The sequence below is a fragment of the Cucurbita pepo genome, chromosome LG11 (assembly GCF_002806865.2).
Source record: "Cucurbita pepo subsp. pepo cultivar mu-cu-16 chromosome LG11, ASM280686v2, whole genome shotgun sequence".
Taxonomy (NCBI): Eukaryota; Viridiplantae; Streptophyta; class Magnoliopsida; order Cucurbitales; family Cucurbitaceae; genus Cucurbita; species Cucurbita pepo.
In genome coordinates this window covers 1,305,740-1,327,215 of record NC_036648.1, presented here as the reverse complement: position 1 = coordinate 1,327,215, position 21,476 = coordinate 1,305,740, and the positions used below count along the sequence as shown (strand labels likewise).

Below are 21,476 nucleotides of genomic sequence, written 5' to 3'. Positions count from 1 at the left end.
ACAAATAAACATATAGTGTTGTGACCCAACTTCTTTCTGAATCTCTAAAGAACATTAAAGGTACATAGGGAATAGAAATAAAAGAGGGCTCAATTATATTCTGTTTATAAAGGTAAAAAAGCTGGGGAAAAAAGAATACATATCCTTTGAATCTCTTCATCACACTGTAGCTAGCTCAAACACAAACACAAGCAAAACCATTTGTAACAAATCTAGTAAATATGACGCACACAATGACCACAAACTTGTAAATTACTAACAGGTGATGGAAAATTTTTGAAGGGGGCAGGGGGAAATGGAGAGATAACAAACAAACAAACAATTAGTAGATAGAAATGGCAATTTACACATCTTTCCTGAGCAGATCCACACCTCCTGGCTTCATTAACTAAGCTCATGAAAGTGTAGATCAGAAATTAGCTGCTGCACGCATTCAGGTCAAGTTGTCTCCTCAAGCTGGTTACCACCATGTGGTTGCCTGCTTACCTTCGCCACATTTTCTCTGAAAGTAGGATTCAGGAAAGAAGATGTGACGTTTCGAAATAATTCATATCATGATATACGATGGTAACTTTAGAGATTAATACATTTTAAGAGACATTGTAAATCACTAACACTTCTTGTAACAGCTCAATCCCACCGCTAGCATATATTGTCCACTTTGAGCTTTCTCTTTCGGGCTTCCCCTCAAAGTTTTTAAAATGCATATGCTAGGAAGAGGTTTCCACACCCTTATAAAGAATGTTTCGTTCTCCTCCCCAACCGATGAAGTGTTAGGAATCACAAATCTCCACAATGGTATGATATTGTCCATTTTGAGCATAAGCTCTTATGACTTTGTTTTGGGCTTCCTCAAAAGATCTCATACCAATGGAGATGTATTCCTTACTTAAAAACCCATGATCATTCCCTAAATTAGCCAATGTGGGACTCCCTCCCCTCAAACAAATTACAACATAGAGCCTCCACTGAGGCCAATGGAGCCCTGGAACAACATCCCCTTAATTGAGGCTCGACTCCTTCTCTAGAGTCCTCAAACAAAGTACATTTTAGTTACTTTTGACTACACCTTCGAGGTTCACAATTCTTTGTTCGATATTTGAGGATTCTATTGACATGGCTAAATTTAGGGCATGCCTCTAATACCATGTTAGGAATCACGGATATCGACAATGGTATGATATTGTCCACTTTGAGAATAAGCTTTCATGACTTTGCTTTGGGCTTCCCCAAAAGGCCTCATAGCAAGGAAGATGTATTCCTTACTTATAAACTCATGATCATTTTCTAAATGAGCCAATGTAAGACTCCCTCCCAACAATTCTCAACCTGACGATCTCACACCCCTCACCCCCACTTTAAGAAGTATGCGTACCATCACTTGAAGAAGTTAAATTGAGAGGAATGCGTACCATTTCCCTTCACTCCCTGCTGGGTTCGAGATGTTGACTGCTGAATGCGTGGAGATCCTTGCCGGCCATCAGCAGGTAAGGAATGCCTTTTCTTGATGTATAATTCTCCATCTTGAACATCCGGACTTGATCTTGGGGAGTTGATTGAGGCCTTGGCTCTAGCAGATTGTGTGGCTTGCATGAAGTGAGGAAGAGAGTTACTACTAATGCTCTCTTTTAATTCCTTTTCAACATTTTCCGGTCGTGCTGAATCAAATGAGTTTCTTCTCTTCCCAGTCTTCTGATCTTTGTAAGAATTATCTGTACTACTCCTCGTGCCAGAATTGCAATTTAAACTGGATGGTGATTTCTTTCCAGCTGATGGAGACTTTTGCTTTTGGCTCTTATCAGTTTTATCCCGTTTAGCCTTGATTGATACCTGACTAGACGGTGTTCCTTGAGATTCTGGGACATTTAAATGGCTTCTTGGAGAAGCTTCTGGAGATGATCTATATGTTTGATGATCATGACCCGTATCAGCCTCCTTTTCTCTCTGTTGATCTGATGAACTTCTCTCTAGCTTTGATTCACTAACTTCTGGTGCAGAGTCTACAACAGCTACTGAAGTGATGGAATGGCCATTAGATTCACTAACTTCTTCTGGTTGATCCACAAGAAGTTGGGTACCCTTTTGCATTGGGGTAATAGAACCCTGGACTTCAACTTCCGTGATTAGATCACTGCTAGGATCTTGGACTCCTTTCTTTGAAACATCATTTTCATGTGGATCTGCCACTCCTGCTTCGGATATATCAGGTGAATCAAGGGTGGAAGAAATAGAGAGCTCGGTGCCACATTCAGAGACACCAACTTGAACTATCCTAGATGCCGGAAGGACAATATTTTCATCTGCACTTGACTCCTTCGTCCTCGGTAAAGTATCTGTTGTGGATGATACTGTTTCAGAATGAGGTTCAATTCCATCATCTTGATACATTGATCTAATTGTTCCAGTTGAATATGATGGTGAACTCAGCTGTTCAAATTTTTCCTGGGCATTGATAAATGATGGATTGTTCACCTTCCTTAATCCAAGCACAAATTTCTTACCCTCATTCTCCAGTTGTTCGGGGGCTAATCTTTTCAGAGGATTCGACTCTGTTTGTAAACCTACATCATCCATCTGTATTTTCTGATCTTGAACAGAACTAACCTTAGTTGATATCTCTTTAGCTTCAGCTGTTCTAGCAGTCTCTGGAAGAGGCTGCTCCAGATTATCTTTCACTAATGAAGATTGAGAGCAGCTGGTCTGAGATTGTAAGTTATCTGCGTCACAAGTCATTAAATCTTCACTTTCAGATGGTGAAACTGATTTAATGGTGCTGGAGTTCAAATCTTCTGTTTCAGACAAAGCTTTTGAGTCAATTCGATCCTCAGCATGAGACTCCTCGATTTCTCCTTTCGTTAGCTCAGTGTCTGATTCTTCTTTCTTCAGCTCCTCGGTTTCTTTTTCCAATTGATCAGGGACTAGTTCTTCTTCCTTCGGCTCCAAGACATCCGATGATGAAACAGCCATCCAGCGCTCCAACCATTTCCAAGCAGAGTCGTTTTTGGAAGGATCACACTTGATTTTGATTGGGTTGTTCCTTGGTGTTGATTCCAACAACTTCAAGTACAAAATTGACGGATAAGATTAGCACACCGCATAGTGGCCAAACAAGGAATCAAAACATCTAACATTATCAAAATACCTGCCGGGCAAAATTATTGCTAAGTAGCTTTTCAATTGAAATATATCTCAAATTGGATTTTGTTTTCCCTCCCTTCACCTGCAATATAAACGATATTGTTTAAACAAGGCAAGAAAAATTATCTAGGAATGCATAATGAAGTAAATCAAAATACTATCTTGTGAAAAGTTAAATGGCAGAAACAGAACGCCAAATAAAAACAATGAACAACCAAAATTACATCCAAATCTTGCCAAGGTGGGTCCAGTTTCTCAAGATGACATGATTCGAAAACCAGAAGAATTACCGTGATTTTTGAACCAGGATTTTCCTTCTCATTCTTCTTATGCAGCTCATCTGGAGCTGATCCCCCAGGAGAGAGACGAGCACGACGAGCACGTACAATAGCTTGCATTTTGACAATGGCTTGAGCACAGCGAAGTGTTCCCACAGCATGTCTCCTTACCAAGAACCCACGAACAGCAGCTTGCACTTTTATGACATTCTTGAGTTTAAGCAGCTCCCTCTGTGCCTGCCAACATGTCATGGATGGAGATGTTAGAACTTCATTAAACAACCAATAAGAATCTCAGGCTAAAGAACTTCTGAAATTGAGAGTACCAAGAGCCCCCTGACACCAGCCTGGATGACAACAACAATAGCCTCCTCAACCTCACTATCAACCTTACTTTCAATTTCGGATGCATCATCCACCTTATCAGATCCTTTAGGATTCTCAACGTTAGGCACATGGGTCTCCTCATTAGTGAAGTGAATTACAGTGGGTTTCTCAGGAACAGTGGAGCTAGGTGATGATTGGAAGTCGAAGGTAGTAGTTTCAAGATTCTCCTTCTCTGCAGCAGGAGTTTCTGCGATTACAGTGTTGTTGAGCACACGATGCTGGGAAGATTTCTTACGAAAACTCCAGGCTCGTTTGTCTTTCGAATCCTTACTCTGTAAGTAGAATTAAATACAACAAACTACTGTAACAGACAGAAGATACACGTCGAAATGGAAGTACATAGATGCAGTAAATTGATTCCTAGATGCAAGTGCAACAATACCAATAAATTCACCAGAATTCTTTAAACAGTAGAATCCAGAGTCATATTCTTATTTTCCAAAGCAATCTCAACCAGATCAGAAAACTCATTTTACAAAGAATTAACAACGCACAAGCATATCTTCAACTCATTCTCATGTCGAAAATTAAACACAACCAGAACCGATCCATTCAATGCCATTCAATCTTCTAGCTAATCGATTGCATTGCCAAAACTGAAACAATTCAATGTTCTTCACAACCAGAAAATCAAGTCGGCAAGAGATGCAAATCAAGCTCAAACGAAACAACACTCATGCATCGAATAGGAAAAGGGGGAAAGTCGATGAAATCAAACCGAAACAAATACTTACCTCAAGTACATCGATCTCATCTTTGTCCTTTGAATCGCTACCACATGTGATTATTTGAAAGCATGAGCGAGGCCTCCCCATGTTAAGCTTATCCGAATCTCTCTCTCTCTCTCTCTCTCTCTCTCTCTCTCTCTCTCACTCACTCTCTCTGTGCAGAGGACAAAACAGCCTATAATGGTGCGGTCTTGGAAATTGTAACGAGAGAGAGAGAAGAAAAGAGAAAAGTAGAGATGCTGTAACAAGAAACACGGATCTTAAAGCATTCCTTAAATCTAGCTCGGTTCTTCAGTTGAATTCCGCCATGGAAACTGCTCCGTCGACCTCAACGATCAGAAGAAATTCAGAGAAGACGAGATGAAGCTGTCAGATCTCTCCGCTTCGCATTCTCTCATCTCAAACAGATGCTGTTTAACTTTTCAAACCGTTTGGGGGAAAGAAAAAAGAAATTGTGGCTTTAAAATAATAAATAATAAATAAATAAATAAAAAGAAAAGCAATATCCCGAGATATACGTCGAGAAAATCGCGAGAAATTCCCCCTTTCCCCAAATAAGATGATAAATAAATAAATATTATTTTTGTTTGGTTTATTTTAGTTGCTCAATTTTAAAATCAATTTCATTTATTTTCATTGGTCATTTGGTATTCCTACTTTTAGCTTTAGTCCAACGGCATTGTGTATGCATTTTTATTGAAATTTTTAAATTTCATTAAATTCAAATGTTTTTTTTGCACTTTTTTACCATAATCTTACTGTAAAAATTATATAACGTTTATAAAAAAATAAATAAACCACGGTTAATAATATTTATAAGCTTATTTTAAAATTTTAAAAATTATACGTGAGACAATGAAACATTGTTCATAAGAATATGAAAATCTCTTCATGTTAAACCCGTTTCAAAATATTTAGGCTGACAATCATACGTAACGAGTGAAAGCGGACAATATTCTAACAGTGGGCTTGAGATGTTACAAATGATATCAAAGCTAGACGTCGGGTAACGTGTCAATGAGGACATTGGACTCTCGAAGGTATATGGATTGTGAGATCACACATTGGTTGAAGAGAGAAACAAAGCGTTCTTTACAAGAGTATAGAACGTCTTAACCATAAGGCTGACAGCTACCTATAATGGGTATCCGTTAAGACTGGGTTGTTACATTTATTTGTTTAAACTAAGTGGGTAATTTTAGCATATCTCAGATTTTATGTTTTTATTAAATTTGATTAAATAATACATGTAAAAATGATATTTTTAATCTATTTAAAAATGGTAAATGTTAAAAAAAAAAATAAAAAAAAAAAAGGCATCCCACGTGTCTCAGGAGAGAGAGGTAAAAAAATAATAGTAACCACCCTGCGGCCTGCACTGGTAGCTCTTTTGTCTCCAACCGCCACGTGGACCTGGCATGAGTTGGCACATCTACCCAAACAAGCGGGCTACTTTTGTCTTTTTGCTAGTCCGTCCAGATAATACTATTTTTCTATAAAAGTTAAAAAGACAAAAATAATTATAATGGTAATAATTATTATTATTTTCTTTTTTATAAAATTATAATAGTCATATACGAGTGGGATTAGGAATGGGTTGTTACACTAAGAATCTGCCACGTGGATCCCATATATATATATATATATAGATTTTAATTAAGGTACATAATTTATGCTATAAAGTCGTCTCATAACATGATTTTGTTATAACAGCTAATATATTATGTCAAACTAATAATAATATGCTTTTTTCCTAAGTTCCATATTCTCTAAAGCATATCTTAAAAGAAATATGCTCACCAAAACGGATTTATGAAAATAATTCATTACACCGAACCTGTCCAAATATAACGCTCAATACCCATAATTTAAAATTAGTTATTAAGTGGAGTTTTGGTTAATTTCAGTACAATAAAATAATTTTGATCTGTCTCAATTAGTTAGTATAACGCTCGATGCCCAAGATTTAGAATCCAAATTAGACACTTCGTGGTTTTGGCATTTCCCAGAATTCCGTACGAACATGATTACATTACATACTTATCTCAAACTACTAAAAGTAAAGACTGTCTTCATAAACCAACACGGGTCATTTTAGCATGTTTTATTCTCACTTACACGCTTTTAAATCTTTCTCACCATTATGTACTTAAGATCGCTCTCATTCAGATGTAGTATCGGTTTTTCATGTGCTCTTTTTTTACTCGGGCACCAAAGTTAGATCACGGTTTGAACGATTCTCAAACCCTAATTCTTTCTAGAATTATCGTTCAAAATTGACGATATAATGAACAACATTCTCATTAGAAACCATGAAAAGCAATAAATCAATGACTCACCTCACCCACCAAACCAACATATTAAAGCCAAAGTTGGATCATAAGTCATAGAATTATTGGTACCTATTTATGTCAACTCTTCTTCCTATTTAATCCAACTTAATTGTTTGGTTTCAAATCTCAATCATTAATTCCTTTCCCCTCGTATTCAAGTTATGAACTAACACCAAATCCCCACCTACCCTTTATTAGTGTTATACCTATTTACTTGTCGAGCTATTAACACCATGATTTGACTTCACGATATTTTAAGAATTCAGATAAAATTTTCACCTAATTTCGTTGTTTCTACTAACTATTACGACCATTTTACATTAATCTGTAAATTTCGGAGCGTATTATCGATACAAAAGGTTAAAAAGTAAAATTTTGTACGTTTAAAGTTAAAATTAATGAGAGGATCTTAGGTGCAAGAAGCACATGACAAGCAACCTCACATGAAAAAAGAAAGAAAAAAAAGCATAAATATCTTTAAGAGAGAAAAAAAAAAATGATTCTCATAATGGTAATAAATAAAAAAATAAAAGTGCTTTTCAAAGGGCCATTATTTGAAAACTGCTCCCACATTGTGACCACTTACCTTTTTTTTATAGATAAACTTGCGAACTTATTTTATATTTATTTATTTATTCGTCCCTCCTCCATAGGACAATATCTACTAGTAGTGAATTTGGATTGTCCCACATTTCTTATAGAAACTTTTTCTTAACTGATAGTGTTTTAAACCCTTTTGGAGAAGCCTGTAAGAAAAAGTCTAAAGAGGAGAACAGTATCTACTAGCACTGAAATTGAGCTGTTACAACATTCAAAGAGAGAGGAGGACAATATAAGGACAATATATAATAGAAGTGGACTAAAACCTTTTGGGGAAGCCTGTAAGGGAAAGTCCAAAGAGGAGGACAGTATCTACTAGCACTAGAATTGGGCTGTTACAACATTCAAAGGAAGAGGATGACAGTATATACTAGCGGTGGACTGAGACATTTGTTGATGATGGGTTTGGGCTGTTAGAAGAGGAGGATAATATCTGCTAGCGAGAGGCTTGAGCAGTATGATTATTTGAAGTTCGGACTCGTTTAAAAAATTATAATTTTTTTATTTTATAGATTTTGGAAGGGCCACTTTTGATATGGTTAATAAAGTGATGAAGATTTTCATGTAGGCTAAGTGCAAAGTAATCGAACCCTAATAATCAATGCAATCAAATCTATGCAAATGAAATATGTAGCTTTGAGTTAATAATGGCAATATCTTTTTAAGACCATTTGGATAATATTTTGCTATAATGAAAGTCTACTATATTTTTAGCTTTTAATCGGAGGATAAATAATTTTAAATCTTTAATAACTCTTAGTTTAATTATTATATAAAAAAAAAAATTCAAAAATATTTTTAAATTTTATAAAAAAGTCATATATATATATATATATATATATAAATCTTGCATGTGAATTTAATTGAGCTCGAATAGTCGGTTAATAAACTGTCTGTTCTTAATTTATGATTGTATTCATGACTAAATTGAATGGTAAAATTACTTAAACATGAAATTATGTAAATAATTTTGTCGTTTATGTTTTCTAGATAAGAATTTAGTGCTAATTTCTACGGTATTCGATTAAACGAGAAATTCAATCCCGACCCTCCAATTTAATTAGCAAAATGAAGATTGTTGGAGAGATTGTGGGTAGAAAATGAAATGAAAGGTTTTGATTAATATAATCCTAAAGTTGGTGGAAATGATAATTGAAAATGTGACATGTTTGGTTTGATTGATGTTTTTAATGAAACACTGTTGAAAGTAAGGTCAGTTGTTGCAGCTTGAGAGCTACTGATGCTTACTCCCAAACTTTTCAAACCTTCGTTTTTTAAGCAAAATCATGTCTCGTGGTCCCACTTCCTTAGTGTGTCGGGAAAAACTTTTGGAATTTAATCTAATAAACTTGTTCAAGAATAAAACCTTTAAATTAAATTATCTATAAAAAAAATCCAGAGTAAATAAAATTCATTCTATAATTCAAACTACTTTATAAAATAATTGATCAAGACTACTTGAATGACTCTGACCTGCAAATCTAACCTAAGATTAATGGGAAGATTGTAACTTTCTGGACCATCAATATGATAATGGCCACCAGCTAATTGTAATTTATAATCGTAAAAATAATTCTCTTAAATTTAAAAGTAAAATCTATATATAACATTTTTATTGCCTTAAAAATTATTTTCTTACTTTTTATATTTAACTAATTACCGATTTAAGCATAGTTTGATGTAGCTATTCATGACCCGTTTCCTTTGCAAAGGCCCAAATTAATGAACTTAGTTAGGCCCATTAGATTGATAAGCCCAAGACATTGGGCCCGGGAAAAAAAAGGCAAGCTCTAACGTTGAGTCATGCATGTGACATAGAGTGATTACGTGTTATAGCATAATTCGTCTGTGATACAACTTCCATCACCGACCCAACGTTTTTACACCTAGATCGATCATGCCGAAGGATTTTCATCTGCAAATCAGAGCCGTCCAAATTTCGAGCCAAATTCCAATTTTCTGCCTAAAACTACTGGCTCGAACGGTTATAAAGCCTGCGATCTGTTCGTACCTCTTCATAATCCAAAAACCCTAATTCCGTAGTACATAGCCGTCTTTCCAGCTTCCAAAGCCGCTTAAATTTTCTTTCAGTTCGTCTGGTTTTCAATTCGTTCTTTACTCTTTCATGTCGATGTTGAGATCTTTTAGGGCAAATTACTGCGTTCTCGAACAGAGTTCGAAACTTTTTTCTTACGATTTCTGCAATTGGCATTGAGTTCGGATTTGGAAGAGGCCATGTGACGAACTTTCGAATGGTAGAATGCTTTTGTCTACGAACTTGTAGCATTATGATTAACCAATTTGTATAGGAAGATCTGATGCCTCTCCTTATCAATTTCTTCTTGTTTTCTTTCCTATCGATCTATTTGATTCATTTTTGTTTTTCAATCTCATGGATTATAACTCGCAGTATGTTTTCCGAGGGTTCTGGTGACATTTTCTTCTTCTGGATGATGAGAAAACATGAAATTACAGTTATCCCTGGCTGATTCGAAGTGCTGATATTTCTTATACTCTGACAGTACTGATTTTTTCATCGACTTTTTCGTTTTTTTTTTTTCTTACTTTCTTGATCTCTCTATTTGCTCTTAGGTGTGGCCAGTGATGATGAGTTTTTTTTGGTTCACTGAGATGCAAAAATGTTGCATTGGTGTTGAAGCTTTTTTGAACTAGGACGGTCTGAGGCTACCACCTTTCTGCTTTGCCATTGTTTATATGCTATGAAGCTTAATATCTGTTTTTCATCAAATCTTCTTTTTTTGTGTGTGTGGGAATTGTCTTTTTCATTGCATATGGGAATGGATGATTTTCATGGGTTATGGAGAATTTTGAATAAATTTGGGTTCTTAATTCTAGTTGAAATTATGTGGGTGATGAAACCATTATATATCAGTTATCCCTGTCTGATGCTTTGGTGCTGATGATTAATGATCTGACACACACTTGGATTGATTCCCAATGGTTCAACATCTTTCGAGTGTTTCAAAATTGCCTTAGAACCCATAATACATTAGAATGTTGGTTTAAATATTTAAGATATGAAATGAAGAACTAGTGATTTTTATGACAATCTGCTTGGCTATTAGAAATGGATTGCTTGAGTTTACCCGTGATATTGATATATACACATATGACCCTTGCCAATTAAATCATTGGCCTCAAAAACTTCTGTTTGTGCAATAACCTAAAGAGTTTGTAAGATAATTGAATCCTGATGGATTTGAATCTGCATAAACGACAATTGCATATTTAAAGGTTGATGCAGATGGTGGACTACAAAATCATGACGGCCATAATATAATATCTAAGGACAGCCCTGAGCATAATACTAAATACCTTTACAGTTATTTGAAGCAAGTAGGATCTTGCTAAGGCTTTACAGAGATAACTACTAAAAGAACGCCACGAGAAACAAGAGGAAAATAAAAAGGTTGCCATGGCTTGGAAGCACTTGCCACTGTCTTTTCTCTTGAACAAACTTGGTGAATGCGAGAGAAGCTCAGAACTTTAGGCTGAAGGCAGAGATAGCTACTAACTCCTTACATTTTTGGATGTTATTCCATCCTTTATTCTTATGCTGAAAGTGGGAGAAACTTTGTCACAACCTAACGTTAAAGAGTGTAGGTTATGATCCTCACGTTGCGACAAGAGCAGCGGTGCCCTTATGGCTGGTCGTAGGCGTGTCAAGTTCACAACTCTGCATGCTTGAAAAAGTATGATCGAAACCCCTAACTAGTTTGGCAATTACCTCCATTTTTCTACTCTTTGTGGCCTACTCCATAATTAAGCTCGTCACTACTTTATGGTGATGTAACGGTTTGTTCCATGCTTTGCCCAGTTATTCTTAAGATCAACTGGAGCTGAAAGATCGTGGCCTTCAGCTGCGAGGCGGTTAAGCAACTTGTTAAAGGCGCTTCCGCTCATCTTGCGACCACCAAGTCGTGCATGTCGTTTATTGGGAACTGCTGGTAATGGATACATTGAGATGGTGGTAGTACAACATGCAGACTGCCATCCACCATTTCCCCATTTGTAGCACTGTCTTATAACTCCTGTGCAGGAGCATATTGGTGCTGGCATGGTAGATTCATCAAAGGCTACCTGATTCAATCCCAGATCTTGGCCTTTCCAATCTGACTGTTTGTGATCATTACCAATTCCATGAGCCTTGCCCACCATTACCTTATTCAAGTCTTCACCCTCTCTTTTGACCTTCCTTGGAGCTTTTGAAACCTTCTTGTTCGGAGTTGTAACGGTCTTTCCCTCCTGTGTTCGCTTCTTTCGTCGTGTCTTCGTCAATTCAGAAGCAACTGGGGATACCGGGGAAGCTTCATTTGGATGCATTTCTCTCGAATTGTAATTACTTTCATTCATATGGGGCATATGAACTGTGTGCTGCTGTGGGTGATGTATATGCTTCACTCCTCTAGCGATTTGGCATCCTGGTGGACATGATAAACTGTTATTTGGTAGGGAGTTATCACGATACTGAAGAGTTGCAATGGCATTGTCTCTTTCCAATAGGGCGTTGTTCCTCTCTGCAATTGCAGCATCTCGCTGTAGAAAAGCCATGTCTCGCTCTGCTAATGCAGCCTTTTTCTCTGAAAGGGCTAAATTCCTCTCTTGAATGGCTGCATCTCTTTCAGCCATAATCGTCATTATCTGCTTCATTGATGGCTGATGCTGCATCATCCACTGCCAACACAAATTCAAACCAAATTCATCAAACCTGAAAGACTTTTATTCATCCATTAACCTTTTATTCATCCAAATCTTGATACCTGGCCCTGAGCTGACTTATAGTGATCTGTTTTGTGCCTTCCATTCTCTCGATGTCCACCATCGTCCATTTCTGACTCCAAACTAGTAACCAACACATAAACAGTAACAAAGATCTTCCACTTAGCCAAATTCCCATATTGTTGAATCTCAAAAGAAGTGCATTGATTCAGCTTTAAGATTCCTATTACGTTCCCATTTTACTTGAAAAAATATGAACACAACAGCAGATATTTCCTAAACTTCTGGAGTGAAATTGAAGCAATAGATATGAGCAGCATGAGCCATTCACAGTTTAAGCAAAAAGAAGATGAATAGAAGACTAAAGATAGTTCAGAGTAGTAGATGATACTTCACCTGTAATCAGAAGACCAAACAAGAATTCACTTGGGAAATGAAATCTACGTTAGAAGTTTTGATCCCCAGTCAGCTTCCTCATCTCGTCCTCCAGATCATCTGGACAATGCAATCCAATGTTTCAGAACTCAAATGATACTACAAAAACGATCGAGTCAAAGTGGCTGCAAAAAGCATCTTCATCGAATTCAACGGGTTCAATGAGCTCAAATCAGCTGGAAAACAAGGCAAAAAAAGGCTAAAGAGTTGGAAGAAAGCAAAAACCATAAAGATCCGATTCTTTACTATAACCAGGAAAGTAAGCGGGAGTCAGCTGTTTTACTTCAAGTACTGAGCTTAAAGCAACTCTAAAAGAAAAAGAACCTCAGCTAGAAGGAATACTAACAACCAGAAGCAGACGAAACCCTAAAAAACAAAAATCCCCAAATTCATACGGCAAGCTTCATCTCAAACAGCAAATGACCGAAACAGAGCAAAATCGAAGCAGACTCCACAGAAAATGGAATGAATAAAGAGAACGGAGAGGCCACAACAAGAATGAAGAAGTAAAAGAAGTATCTATGTACGATTCAAAACGAAATAAGGAACGAAAATAGAAAATGAGTTTGAAAACGGAAAAACATATAAGAAATCAAAGAGCAGAGAGAAATGGAAGCTTGCCGGTGAGAGTAAAGCCGGAGATAGACGAAGCAAAGAGACGACGACGGCGAAAAAGGATTGAAAACCTGTGGAAACAACAGTTGAGTGCAGAGCAGCGGGGCAAAGGAATCTCTCTCTCTCTCGTAACTTTATGTCCTTTTCAAATTTTCTCCATTATTTTGGGTTAAATTTTTTATTTAAATTATGTCACATGAACTTATAAACAAATCTTCTAATTCGTTCCCTAATTTTATAAGAAATTGATTGATTATTTAATTTTATTTTCTTAAGTCAATTACTCAAAATGTTTAGTATTTAAATGCCATATTAAATATAAATTTGAAATTTTATAGACTTATAACAGACACAAAATTAAAAATTAATAATCTATTAAACACCTAATTTGTAATTTAGTCATACAAATAAGATATATTTTCCATAGCCAATCATAATTTGCCATGTGGCAATTTTTCTTCCTCTTTTATAATATTTATTTAAGGGTTGCGGGTTAATCCGAGCCGTTGAAAATGGGGAAAGGAGGTGTCAGGATCTTGCCGCCATTGGACCTGGAAAAGGGCGGCGTTTCAAATGGAATTTTCAACTTTCCCCCGCCTCTTCATGGGTCATCAAACATGTCACGACGACATGTCGTCTTTTTTGTTTCATTCATTTTTGGCAATTGTAGAAAAACACTTTTATTTTATGTACAATTGGAAGAAAGTTGCATAAATTCTTTTCCTAAAAATACTTTTATTTGTTTTTTTAATTTATTGAACTGAATTTTTTTATAAAAAAAATATCAAGTAGTTAATTTAAAAAGAGTTTTTTTTTTTTTTTTTCCTTTTAAAAATTAATTTGTACCTTTAAAATTTGGTGGCTTTATCGAAACAAATTATCGAGATTTTAGTTTATAAAACTTATTTACTTACAATGATTAACGATATTATAAAGAAATGTTGAAATCAAATAAATAGTAGAGATTTTAATAGTTTAATTTCTTTTAGGAGAATGATTATTAGTCGAGACACTCGCCCTATGCGAATTTGGAAGTAGGCCTTGCTTTTCGAAGCTGTTCCCGGCCGAATATGCATGCTCCGTGTAGCGTCAATCTCGACCCTGATCGAAACAAAAAACCCACGTACATGTACCAAAGTTTGTCGAACACGGGTAAGATATATGTAAACAAAAATTTGGAAACTTGGAAACAAGAGATTCAATGAAAATAGAGTTTGTATTTCACGTTTTCGAATATTTGATGACAAATTAAGAGCAGAGGTCAGTCCTTTGATTCCTTCTTCTCAATGCTCGACTGATTCAATATCAGCACGCCCATTACGATCAATATGGCACCTACAAACCACTGGAAAACAGTACATTGGCGTTAAGAGATGCACGTTTGAATGTGTTAATAGCTAAGGGTCTGTTTGTAACGACTTTCTAAGAGCTTAAAAATGTGTTTCTAAGCGGGAAATAAGTGTTTCCCGATCCTCAGAAAGTCGCTTAAAACAGCTACGGCAACTTTACATGAGCTGGATGACTCCATAGTACTATTTGTTAGTAAGTATTGTTCACTGTCATTGGTGACTTCTACATTTATTGGCAATTGACTGATACTGTTGCCGAGTCAAGCATAACAAAATGGTAACGATCAACAGCGCAGTAATAAAAAAAAGTGTTGCAGCCAACATCACAACTTAAATAAGATAACAGAAGAAGTTTCTAATCTGCTGGAAAAGGACAGAGCGAGTTGCAGGGTGTACAAGGAGACACCAGGAAAACGGAGATAAAAGGTTATGGAAATACGACGGGACTGTAACAGTCCAAGCCCACCGCTAGCAAATATTTTCCTTTTTTGGTTTGAGCTGTTACAAATGGTATCAGAGCTAGATATCGGGCGGTATGTCAGTGAGAACGCTAGGTGTCACGGTCATGCTTGTCCAAGGCGTGTTGTCCATGGCCGCATGGCCATGATAAGCCCAACCCTTTATGTCTTTTCATATTCTAGTGTTTTACTTTTGTATTTCTAGAAAGTATGACATTTCAAAAATATCATGACTAGGCTTGTCAGACATGAAATGCCTCAGAATGTACTATAGGGGATATGACTAATTGTCAACTTCTCTCTACCCAAGGTTATATACCGTGAGCCGTTGTTATTTCTCTCTTGCTTGCTTATATAACGTCTCTTTCGAAAATCTCTCTTTGCCCTCGTTTTCTAAAACCTTCTCTTAAAACCGAGGCCAGAGGCTCGAGCATACGTCACTTGGGCGACGCAAGAACGAATTGGCTTAGCTCACTTGTCGTTAGAAAGTGAGTGCCGCACAATCGCAAGTCCACTACCATCAAAAGTGCGATTGTGACACTGGGCTCCCAAGGAGGGTGTATTGTGAGATCCCACGTTAGTTGGAGAGGGGAACGAAACATTTCTTATAGGGTGTGAAAACCTCTTTCGAGTATACGCGTTTTAAAACCTAGAGGGAAGCCCATAATGGAAAGTCAAAAGAGCACATTATCTGCTAGCGGTGGGCTTGAGCTGTTACAAATCTAAGTTACCTCACGGGGAATGATTTACATATGAACATGGAGGAAAAACAGTTATAACGACCGATCATTGTCTAGTATGTAAAATCGAACCAATATTTTTACTAAAAGAAGTCAAAAGTGTATTGTGCATAAGAACTTGGGCAGAAGCTATGGATATGATGAAGGATTTACCTGAAATGATAATGGTTCTTCGAACAAGAAGAAACCGGCTAGACCAGAACAAAGAAAGTTAGCTGAAAAGTTGGTCCCTGTAGCTTGTAATGACGAGAGAGCTTTTAAGCTGTTGACATAACATCCCCACATTGCCAAGTTGAACGCAATTACCAGTCCATACCTAATTAACTGTTCAACAAAGAAATGCTAACATCAAAACCAAGGTAAGAGGGAAACTGGGTATGTCGGTTTCCAACTTATGGCAGCTTCCTCTACATATTTGCATGTAATTTAAAGTCTAAGCATATTAATTTATGCTTTTTTCGAAACAAAAGAACTTCCCATTGATGTATTGAAAAGTTCAAACAAATCTATGATATCTCATATCGGTTGGAGAAAAGAATGAAGCATTCTTTGTAAGGATGTGGAAACATTTCTCCGACGGACGCGTTATAAAATCGTGAGGCTGACGACGATACGAAACAAGCCAAAACAATTAGTATCTGCTAGCGGTAGGCTTGAACTAGTACAAATGGTATTAGAGTCAAACACCGGACGGTGTGCCAGCGAGGACGCTGAGCCCTCCAAAGAGGGTGGATCATCATCCAACACAACTCACTCCCAAGGAGATCCAAGATTGATGAATTATCTGACTTCGAACCAAGAACAGTAGGAACCAAGCTGCAAAGAGTAAACTACCTATGAATTTGTCCTTCCAGAAGAAGGCTTTCTCCTCATCTTTACCATCATAGGTGTGCCATAACTCGTTTGACAGAGTCTCCACTCCAGTAATAGATCTAACCCACCGCTAGCAGATATTGTCTTTTTTTGGCTTTCCCTTCAAGGACTTCCCCTCAAAGTTTTAAAACGCATCTGCCAGAGAGGTTTCCACACCTTTGTAAGAAATGTTTCGTTCCCCTCTCCAACCGACGTGGGACCTCACAACCCCACATCCACTGAATCCTTCTTCCTTAAACTACCTATCCTCTTCTCTTCGCATTGTAAGAGGTTAAACACAATACGCCAAACCCAACAAATTCCAATGGATCTTATAGTCATATTCTAAGTTTAGGGAGATATACCGTAAGAGCCAAGTCTACCGCTAGCATATATTGTCTCCTAAAACGTGTCTGCAAGGGAGAGGTTTCCACACCCTTATCGGGAATGTTTCGTTCCCCATTGTAACCAATATATGATCTCACAATCTACCCCTTGTTGGCCCAGCATTCTCGCTGGCACACTACCCAGCCGCACAAATTGTAACAGTCCAAGCTCATCACTAGCAGATATTATCCACTTCGATCCATTACATATCGCTATCAATCTCACGATTTTAAAACGTGTTTGTTGGGAAGAGATTTTCACACCCTTGTAAGAAATGTTTCTTCCTCTGTCCAACTGACTTGAAATCTCACATATAATCAGATTGCTAATTTACACTAACAAAAGCTATGAATACTAACCAAAATCCAGTAGACTGCCAATTTGCAACGTCGATATTATATGAGCAGATGCGATTGCAATATGATTAGAACGAGAATGATGAAAAACTTCAGACAATTGACAAAAGCAGCTCGTGATTGTGTTGGTTCATACAAATTAGGGCAAATCATCGCATCATCGTGAAACGATTCGTACGGGAAAGAAATGGAGAAAGATTACCGTAGAGGAGAAAAGCTTGGCGGCAATGGCGGCGAACGCAGCGTTGAGACCAGCTGAAATTGCCCACATGTAACCCTTCTTCCCCTTTCTCCCTTCCATTGCAGGGTTCAAAATTCTCCTCTCTGAGTTGTGCGGTAGGCAAGAAGACGAAAACCTCCATACGTGGCGAACCCGGCTTGGACTGATCGCGGTCGGGATGCCAACCGGCTTAGTCCTAAGTTTTGAGATTCAGCTTCGTGGCGATTTAAATCTTTAATTTTTTTAAAATATAATTTCTCAACAATTTTATTATATATAAAATATAATCTTTATATGCCTATTCTACCCTTTCTTGGAATTTAACTATAAAGCAGAGTTTATTTAAAAATAAATAAAAGCTCGTTGCACAAATTTTAAAATACATACAATTATAAAATAAAACTCAAAAAAATAGTTTTTGAATATTTTTTTTATTTCTTTAAATTTAATTTAATACTCCATATATTTTTTCAGAGAAATAAAACCGTTAAAAAAATGAAAGAAAATTAAATAAACACGATATTTAAAAATTAAATTATTATTAAGCAGTCATTTAAATTATAAATTTTAAAATAATAAAAGTTAAATTACGAGTCTAACCTCTCACATCTAGGTATAATTAACTATTAATTTTTAAAAAATTAAAATTTTAATTTAACTCTTCACTTTTTTTTTTTTTTTTTTTTTTTTTTTTTTTTTTTTTTTTTTTTTTTTTTTNTTTTTTTTAAGAATAGATTGCAATGGTAAAGGGGTGATCCGTGAATGTCTTGACTTTGGTTGGATAAAGTGTCGTACGTGGCACGTGCATATGGGCAACGATGTGCATGTGATATTCCATTGTTTTTTTGTGTAATAAATAACCTTTTCTTATGTTCTATAAAAATATCATCCATAAATTGTCTAATTTAGCTTTAAATGCCTATTGCTATCGTTAATTTTTTTTTTTTTTTATTTGTTGTCATATTTGGATTATATATATATATATATATATATATATACAAAAGGCTAACTCGAGGGTTTAAGCTCAAGCATAAGAGATTTAGGTTGTATTAGCATACGAGTGATATCCATGTTTAATGAGTCCAGAAGTTAGCAAGAGAAAAGTGTTCGGCCGTTTATTTATAACTAATTAATTATGTGATCCATTATTCACCTATACAATTGTTGTACCAACAAAAACATGTCGGGCTAAAATCTATTTAAAGACACCAAATGTTAACTTGTGGTGGAAGGACAGACAAATGCATATGATTTCAAAAAATATTAAATTAATTAAAATGTGGATAAGATGATTTTCATCCATTATCAATGGTAACATTTTTAGAAAAATACAAAATTTTAAATTATTTTTATTAAACAAGTATTTAAAATATATCAATAGAGACTATTTATTTAATTTTAGACGATAATAAGAAAATAAGAGAATGAAAGTACTTGAGTTTAATGAGTGAGAACTCCGAGATCATATCAACTCGGGGAGAATAACTCACCTCTAGCTCACAGCCACATGTATGATCCGAGAAATATTAAAGGTCACGGATTTTCTTATTTATTTATTTATTAAAAAAAAAAAAACAATTTTAGCATAAAAGAAGACAGAAACAGATTATCTTTCTTTTTTATTTTTTTTTATTTTTTTTCACGTGCATGTAACAGGAGTGTTGAAAATAATAATAATAATAATAATATCAGGAGCTAATTAATATAATAAAGTGCCAACCTTTTATTTATTTTTATTTTTATTTCCTGAACGAATAACACATTAAAATCATAATTAAATTTAATCCATAATTTTATTATTAGTTTTTTTAATATATTACACCATATATATTAAACGAAACATTAAAAAAAAGGTCAGGGTATTGTGTTTCCACGTGAAAGAAAAATAAAATAAGAATAATTAGAATAAATTCCTCTCAATTTCCCTTTTTACCCCTCATGCAATTCGAATCCAAATGCCCTTACTCGGAATCTTCCCGTGAACCACAAACAAAAGGTAATACCCAGATGGAGCAATGTTACCCGACCCGGGAATGCTGACGTGGATATCCCACGTGGTATTTCCCACTTTCGTCACATTCTCGCCGCCGATCACTAGCAGTCTCTGACTCATGGAGAATGAATGTGTATTGAACGGTGGTGCCACCATCGTCACATCCACCGTGTCGGAAGTTACACCGCCACCGGTGAGTTTAAACCGAACCACCAACTGCTGTGCGTGTCTAACTTTGGTTTGAGATGATGGTGATAATATTATTGGTCGCAGATTTTCAAATTTTGGATCCAAATACGGCGGCGAAAACGCTTCCAGTCTCAGCTCCGTCGGGAACGGCACGCCGGTGAAGTTGTAATATACATTCGGATTGCTCCCGCCGACCAATATGCGACCGTCACCGAGTAGCACCGCCGTGGAGTGATAAAGACGGGGGATCGTGCTCGGGTTTAACAACCGGAACCTCAAGCCGGGTGGGTCACTGGGTCGGTATACAACCGGGTTTAAAACTGGGTCCCGAGCGTTATCCCACCCGGCCGTTCCCAACCCCGCGCCATTAATGATCAAAACGTCGCCGTTTGGAAGCAAAATCATGTCCCCCATTACTCTACCCACCGGCATTGTTTCAATGACCCACTCGGGTTTCGGGTCGGTTATTGTGGTTCTAGCGCAGGTATTTAAAGCTTTGACAAAGGTCCGATTCTGAGCTTCATTAAAAGACCCTTTCGGAGCTCCACCGCAGACCAACACCTCTGCTCCAATCGTCGCCGCCTTTAAATTCCTCAACGGAAGCAGCACCGCCGAGCCAGTGCTCGGATAACACCGCGGATCTCCGCCAGGAATGGCCGGAAAAGTCTTCAGCACCTTATTCCTCGCGTAATCGAACAGAATCGACCGATTGTTCGCAAATATAAACAAACTTCCGTCGATGTTCAGAAACACAAACGGATACAAATTGTTCTCGATTAACCGATCGTTCGTCTCTACCAAGAATGGTAAGCTATACGCCTTGGAAGCTCCGCCGGTTTTCGGAAAAAATTCGTAGTTGAACTGCCGCCGTCCGCCGATTACAATCTGCCGTCCATCTGGCAGAATGTGGTTCGTCGGATACCATCGGCGAACACTTAGGGCAAACGGAATCTCCTCCCAATCGGAGCCATCAGGATACGGCTTGAAGATTCTAACCCTCCGATCACCGTCGTTAAATCCGCCGGTCTGAACGAGAGTTCCATCGCTCATGGCGGCACCGGCAGAGCACCATACATCGGTCTGAACCATGAGTGGCCGGAACGAGTTGGAAGCGACGTCGTATTCCAGTGAATGAGCAGTACAATCGACTTGCAGAGCCGTATCGTTCGGATCCATTCGGCATTTTCCATCCGGCAAGCTCAAATTGGAGGTGCCGAAGTCGGTTCTGTCGTAGATGACGACTCTGTCATTGTGAAGTAACTGCATGTGCATTGGCAGAACTCCGATGTCGTTCTGCAGAAGCTGCCACTGGCCGCCGCCGTCGTCGGCGGTCGACGATGACAGCAAAGTGAGGACGAGAATTTGGAGAAGCATAGTTGCAGAGAAGTAGGTAGCTCGAATTGCTCTGTTTTTTCAAAATCCGCCATTAACGAGAAAGATAAGTAATCCAACCCCCTGCCACTGGTTTTCAGTGGCCGATCAAAATGACGATTTTAGGTCCATTTCAGAACGAAAATTATGACTTCTCAACGTATCAAATAAGGTTATTATAGACATTTGATTGAAAAATAGAATTTCTGTCCAATATTGTTTCTTACATAAAACCCATTAAATAAAGCGTGTCTTTTTTTTTTTTTTTTTTTTTTTTTTTTTTTTTTTTTTTTTTTTTTTTTTTTTT

General features: G+C 37.0%; 4 protein-coding genes, 1 long non-coding RNA gene and 3 other non-coding genes across 8 annotated transcripts; 4 read left to right on the top strand and 4 right to left on the bottom strand.

The window, feature by feature from the left end:
• Positions 1-72: 72 nt before the first annotated feature.
• Positions 73-4,975, bottom strand: LOC111805214 (protein IQ-DOMAIN 32-like). Its single transcript, XM_023690158.1, has 6 exons — positions 4,538-4,975; positions 3,743-4,075; positions 3,429-3,653; positions 3,143-3,220; positions 1,413-3,057; positions 73-502 (listed from the first exon to the last, which is right to left on the bottom strand). The coding sequence occupies exons 1-6, from the start codon at positions 4,616-4,618 to the stop codon at positions 483-485; spliced, it is 2,382 nt and encodes a 793-aa protein (XP_023545926.1). The 5' UTR covers positions 4,619-4,975; the 3' UTR covers positions 73-482.
• Positions 4,976-9,469: 4,494 nt separating this feature from the next.
• Positions 9,470-10,492, top strand: LOC111805605. Its single transcript, XR_002816681.1, has 2 exons — positions 9,470-9,719; positions 9,875-10,492. It is a non-coding gene; the product is annotated as an uncharacterized LOC111805605 (long non-coding RNA).
• LOC111806213 lies at positions 9,907-9,990 on the top strand. The gene has a single exon (XR_002816764.1). It is a non-coding gene; the product is annotated as a small nucleolar RNA R38 (small nucleolar RNA).
• On the top strand, positions 10,062-10,150 carry LOC111806222. The gene has a single exon (XR_002816773.1). It is a non-coding gene; the product is annotated as a small nucleolar RNA snoR20a (small nucleolar RNA).
• LOC111806212 lies at positions 10,327-10,407 on the top strand. Its single transcript, XR_002816763.1, has one exon. It is a non-coding gene; the product is annotated as a small nucleolar RNA R38 (small nucleolar RNA).
• A 173-nt stretch (positions 10,493-10,665) lies between the features above and the next one.
• On the bottom strand, positions 10,666-12,815 carry LOC111805604 (protein BASIC PENTACYSTEINE6-like). The gene is made up of 3 exons (XM_023690735.1): positions 12,601-12,815; positions 12,246-12,327; positions 10,666-12,159 (listed from the first exon to the last, which is right to left on the bottom strand). Exons 2-3 carry the CDS (start codon positions 12,312-12,314, stop codon positions 11,260-11,262), a joined length of 969 nt encoding a protein of 322 aa, XP_023546503.1. The 5' UTR covers positions 12,315-12,327; positions 12,601-12,815; the 3' UTR covers positions 10,666-11,259.
• Positions 12,816-14,418: 1,603 nt separating this feature from the next.
• On the bottom strand, positions 14,419-17,839 carry LOC111805096 (multidrug resistance protein EbrB). Its single transcript, XM_023689989.1, has 3 exons — positions 17,599-17,839; positions 15,955-16,125; positions 14,419-14,599 (listed from the first exon to the last, which is right to left on the bottom strand). Exons 1-3 carry the CDS (start codon positions 17,695-17,697, stop codon positions 14,516-14,518), a joined length of 354 nt encoding a protein of 117 aa, XP_023545757.1. The 5' UTR covers positions 17,698-17,839; the 3' UTR covers positions 14,419-14,515.
• A 1,613-nt stretch (positions 17,840-19,452) lies between these two features.
• LOC111805702 (aldehyde oxidase GLOX1-like) lies at positions 19,453-21,363 on the bottom strand. Its single transcript, XM_023690884.1, has one exon. It carries the CDS (start codon positions 21,170-21,172, stop codon positions 19,553-19,555), a length of 1,620 nt encoding a protein of 539 aa, XP_023546652.1. The 5' UTR covers positions 21,173-21,363; the 3' UTR covers positions 19,453-19,552.
• Positions 21,364-21,476: the final 113 nt, after the last annotated feature.

Excerpts from the sequence above, each read along its gene's own strand:
- LOC111805214 (XM_023690158.1), bottom strand. The coding sequence starts at position 4,618 with ATGGGGAGGCCTCGCTCATGCTTTCAAATAATCACATGTGGTAGCGAT. Across the intron at positions 4,076-4,537 it reads ATGAGATCGATGTACTTGAG|AGTAAGGATTCGAAAGACAA; the intron begins GTAAGTATTTGT and ends TTCTACTTACAG. Across the intron at positions 503-1,412 it reads GCAGGGAGTGAAGGGAAATG|AGAAAATGTGGCGAAGGTAA; the intron begins GTACGCATTCCT and ends TCCTACTTTCAG.
- LOC111805604 (XM_023690735.1), bottom strand. The coding sequence starts at position 12,314 with ATGGACGATGGTGGACATCGAGAGAATGGAAGGCACAAAACAGATCAC. Across the intron at positions 12,160-12,245 it reads ATAAGTCAGCTCAGGGCCAG|TGGATGATGCAGCATCAGCC; the intron begins GTATCAAGATTT and ends TTGTGTTGGCAG.
- LOC111805096 (XM_023689989.1), bottom strand. The coding sequence starts at position 17,697 with ATGGAAGGGAGAAAGGGGAAGAAGGGTTACATGTGGGCAATTTCAGCT. Across the intron at positions 16,126-17,598 it reads CCAAGCTTTTCTCCTCTACG|TTAATTAGGTATGGACTGGT; the intron begins GTAATCTTTCTC and ends TTTGTTGAACAG. Across the intron at positions 14,600-15,954 it reads AAGAACCATTATCATTTCAG|TGGTTTGTAGGTGCCATATT; the intron begins GTAAATCCTTCA and ends ACTGTTTTCCAG.
- LOC111805702 (XM_023690884.1), bottom strand. The coding sequence starts at position 21,172 with ATGCTTCTCCAAATTCTCGTCCTCACTTTGCTGTCATCGTCGACCGCC.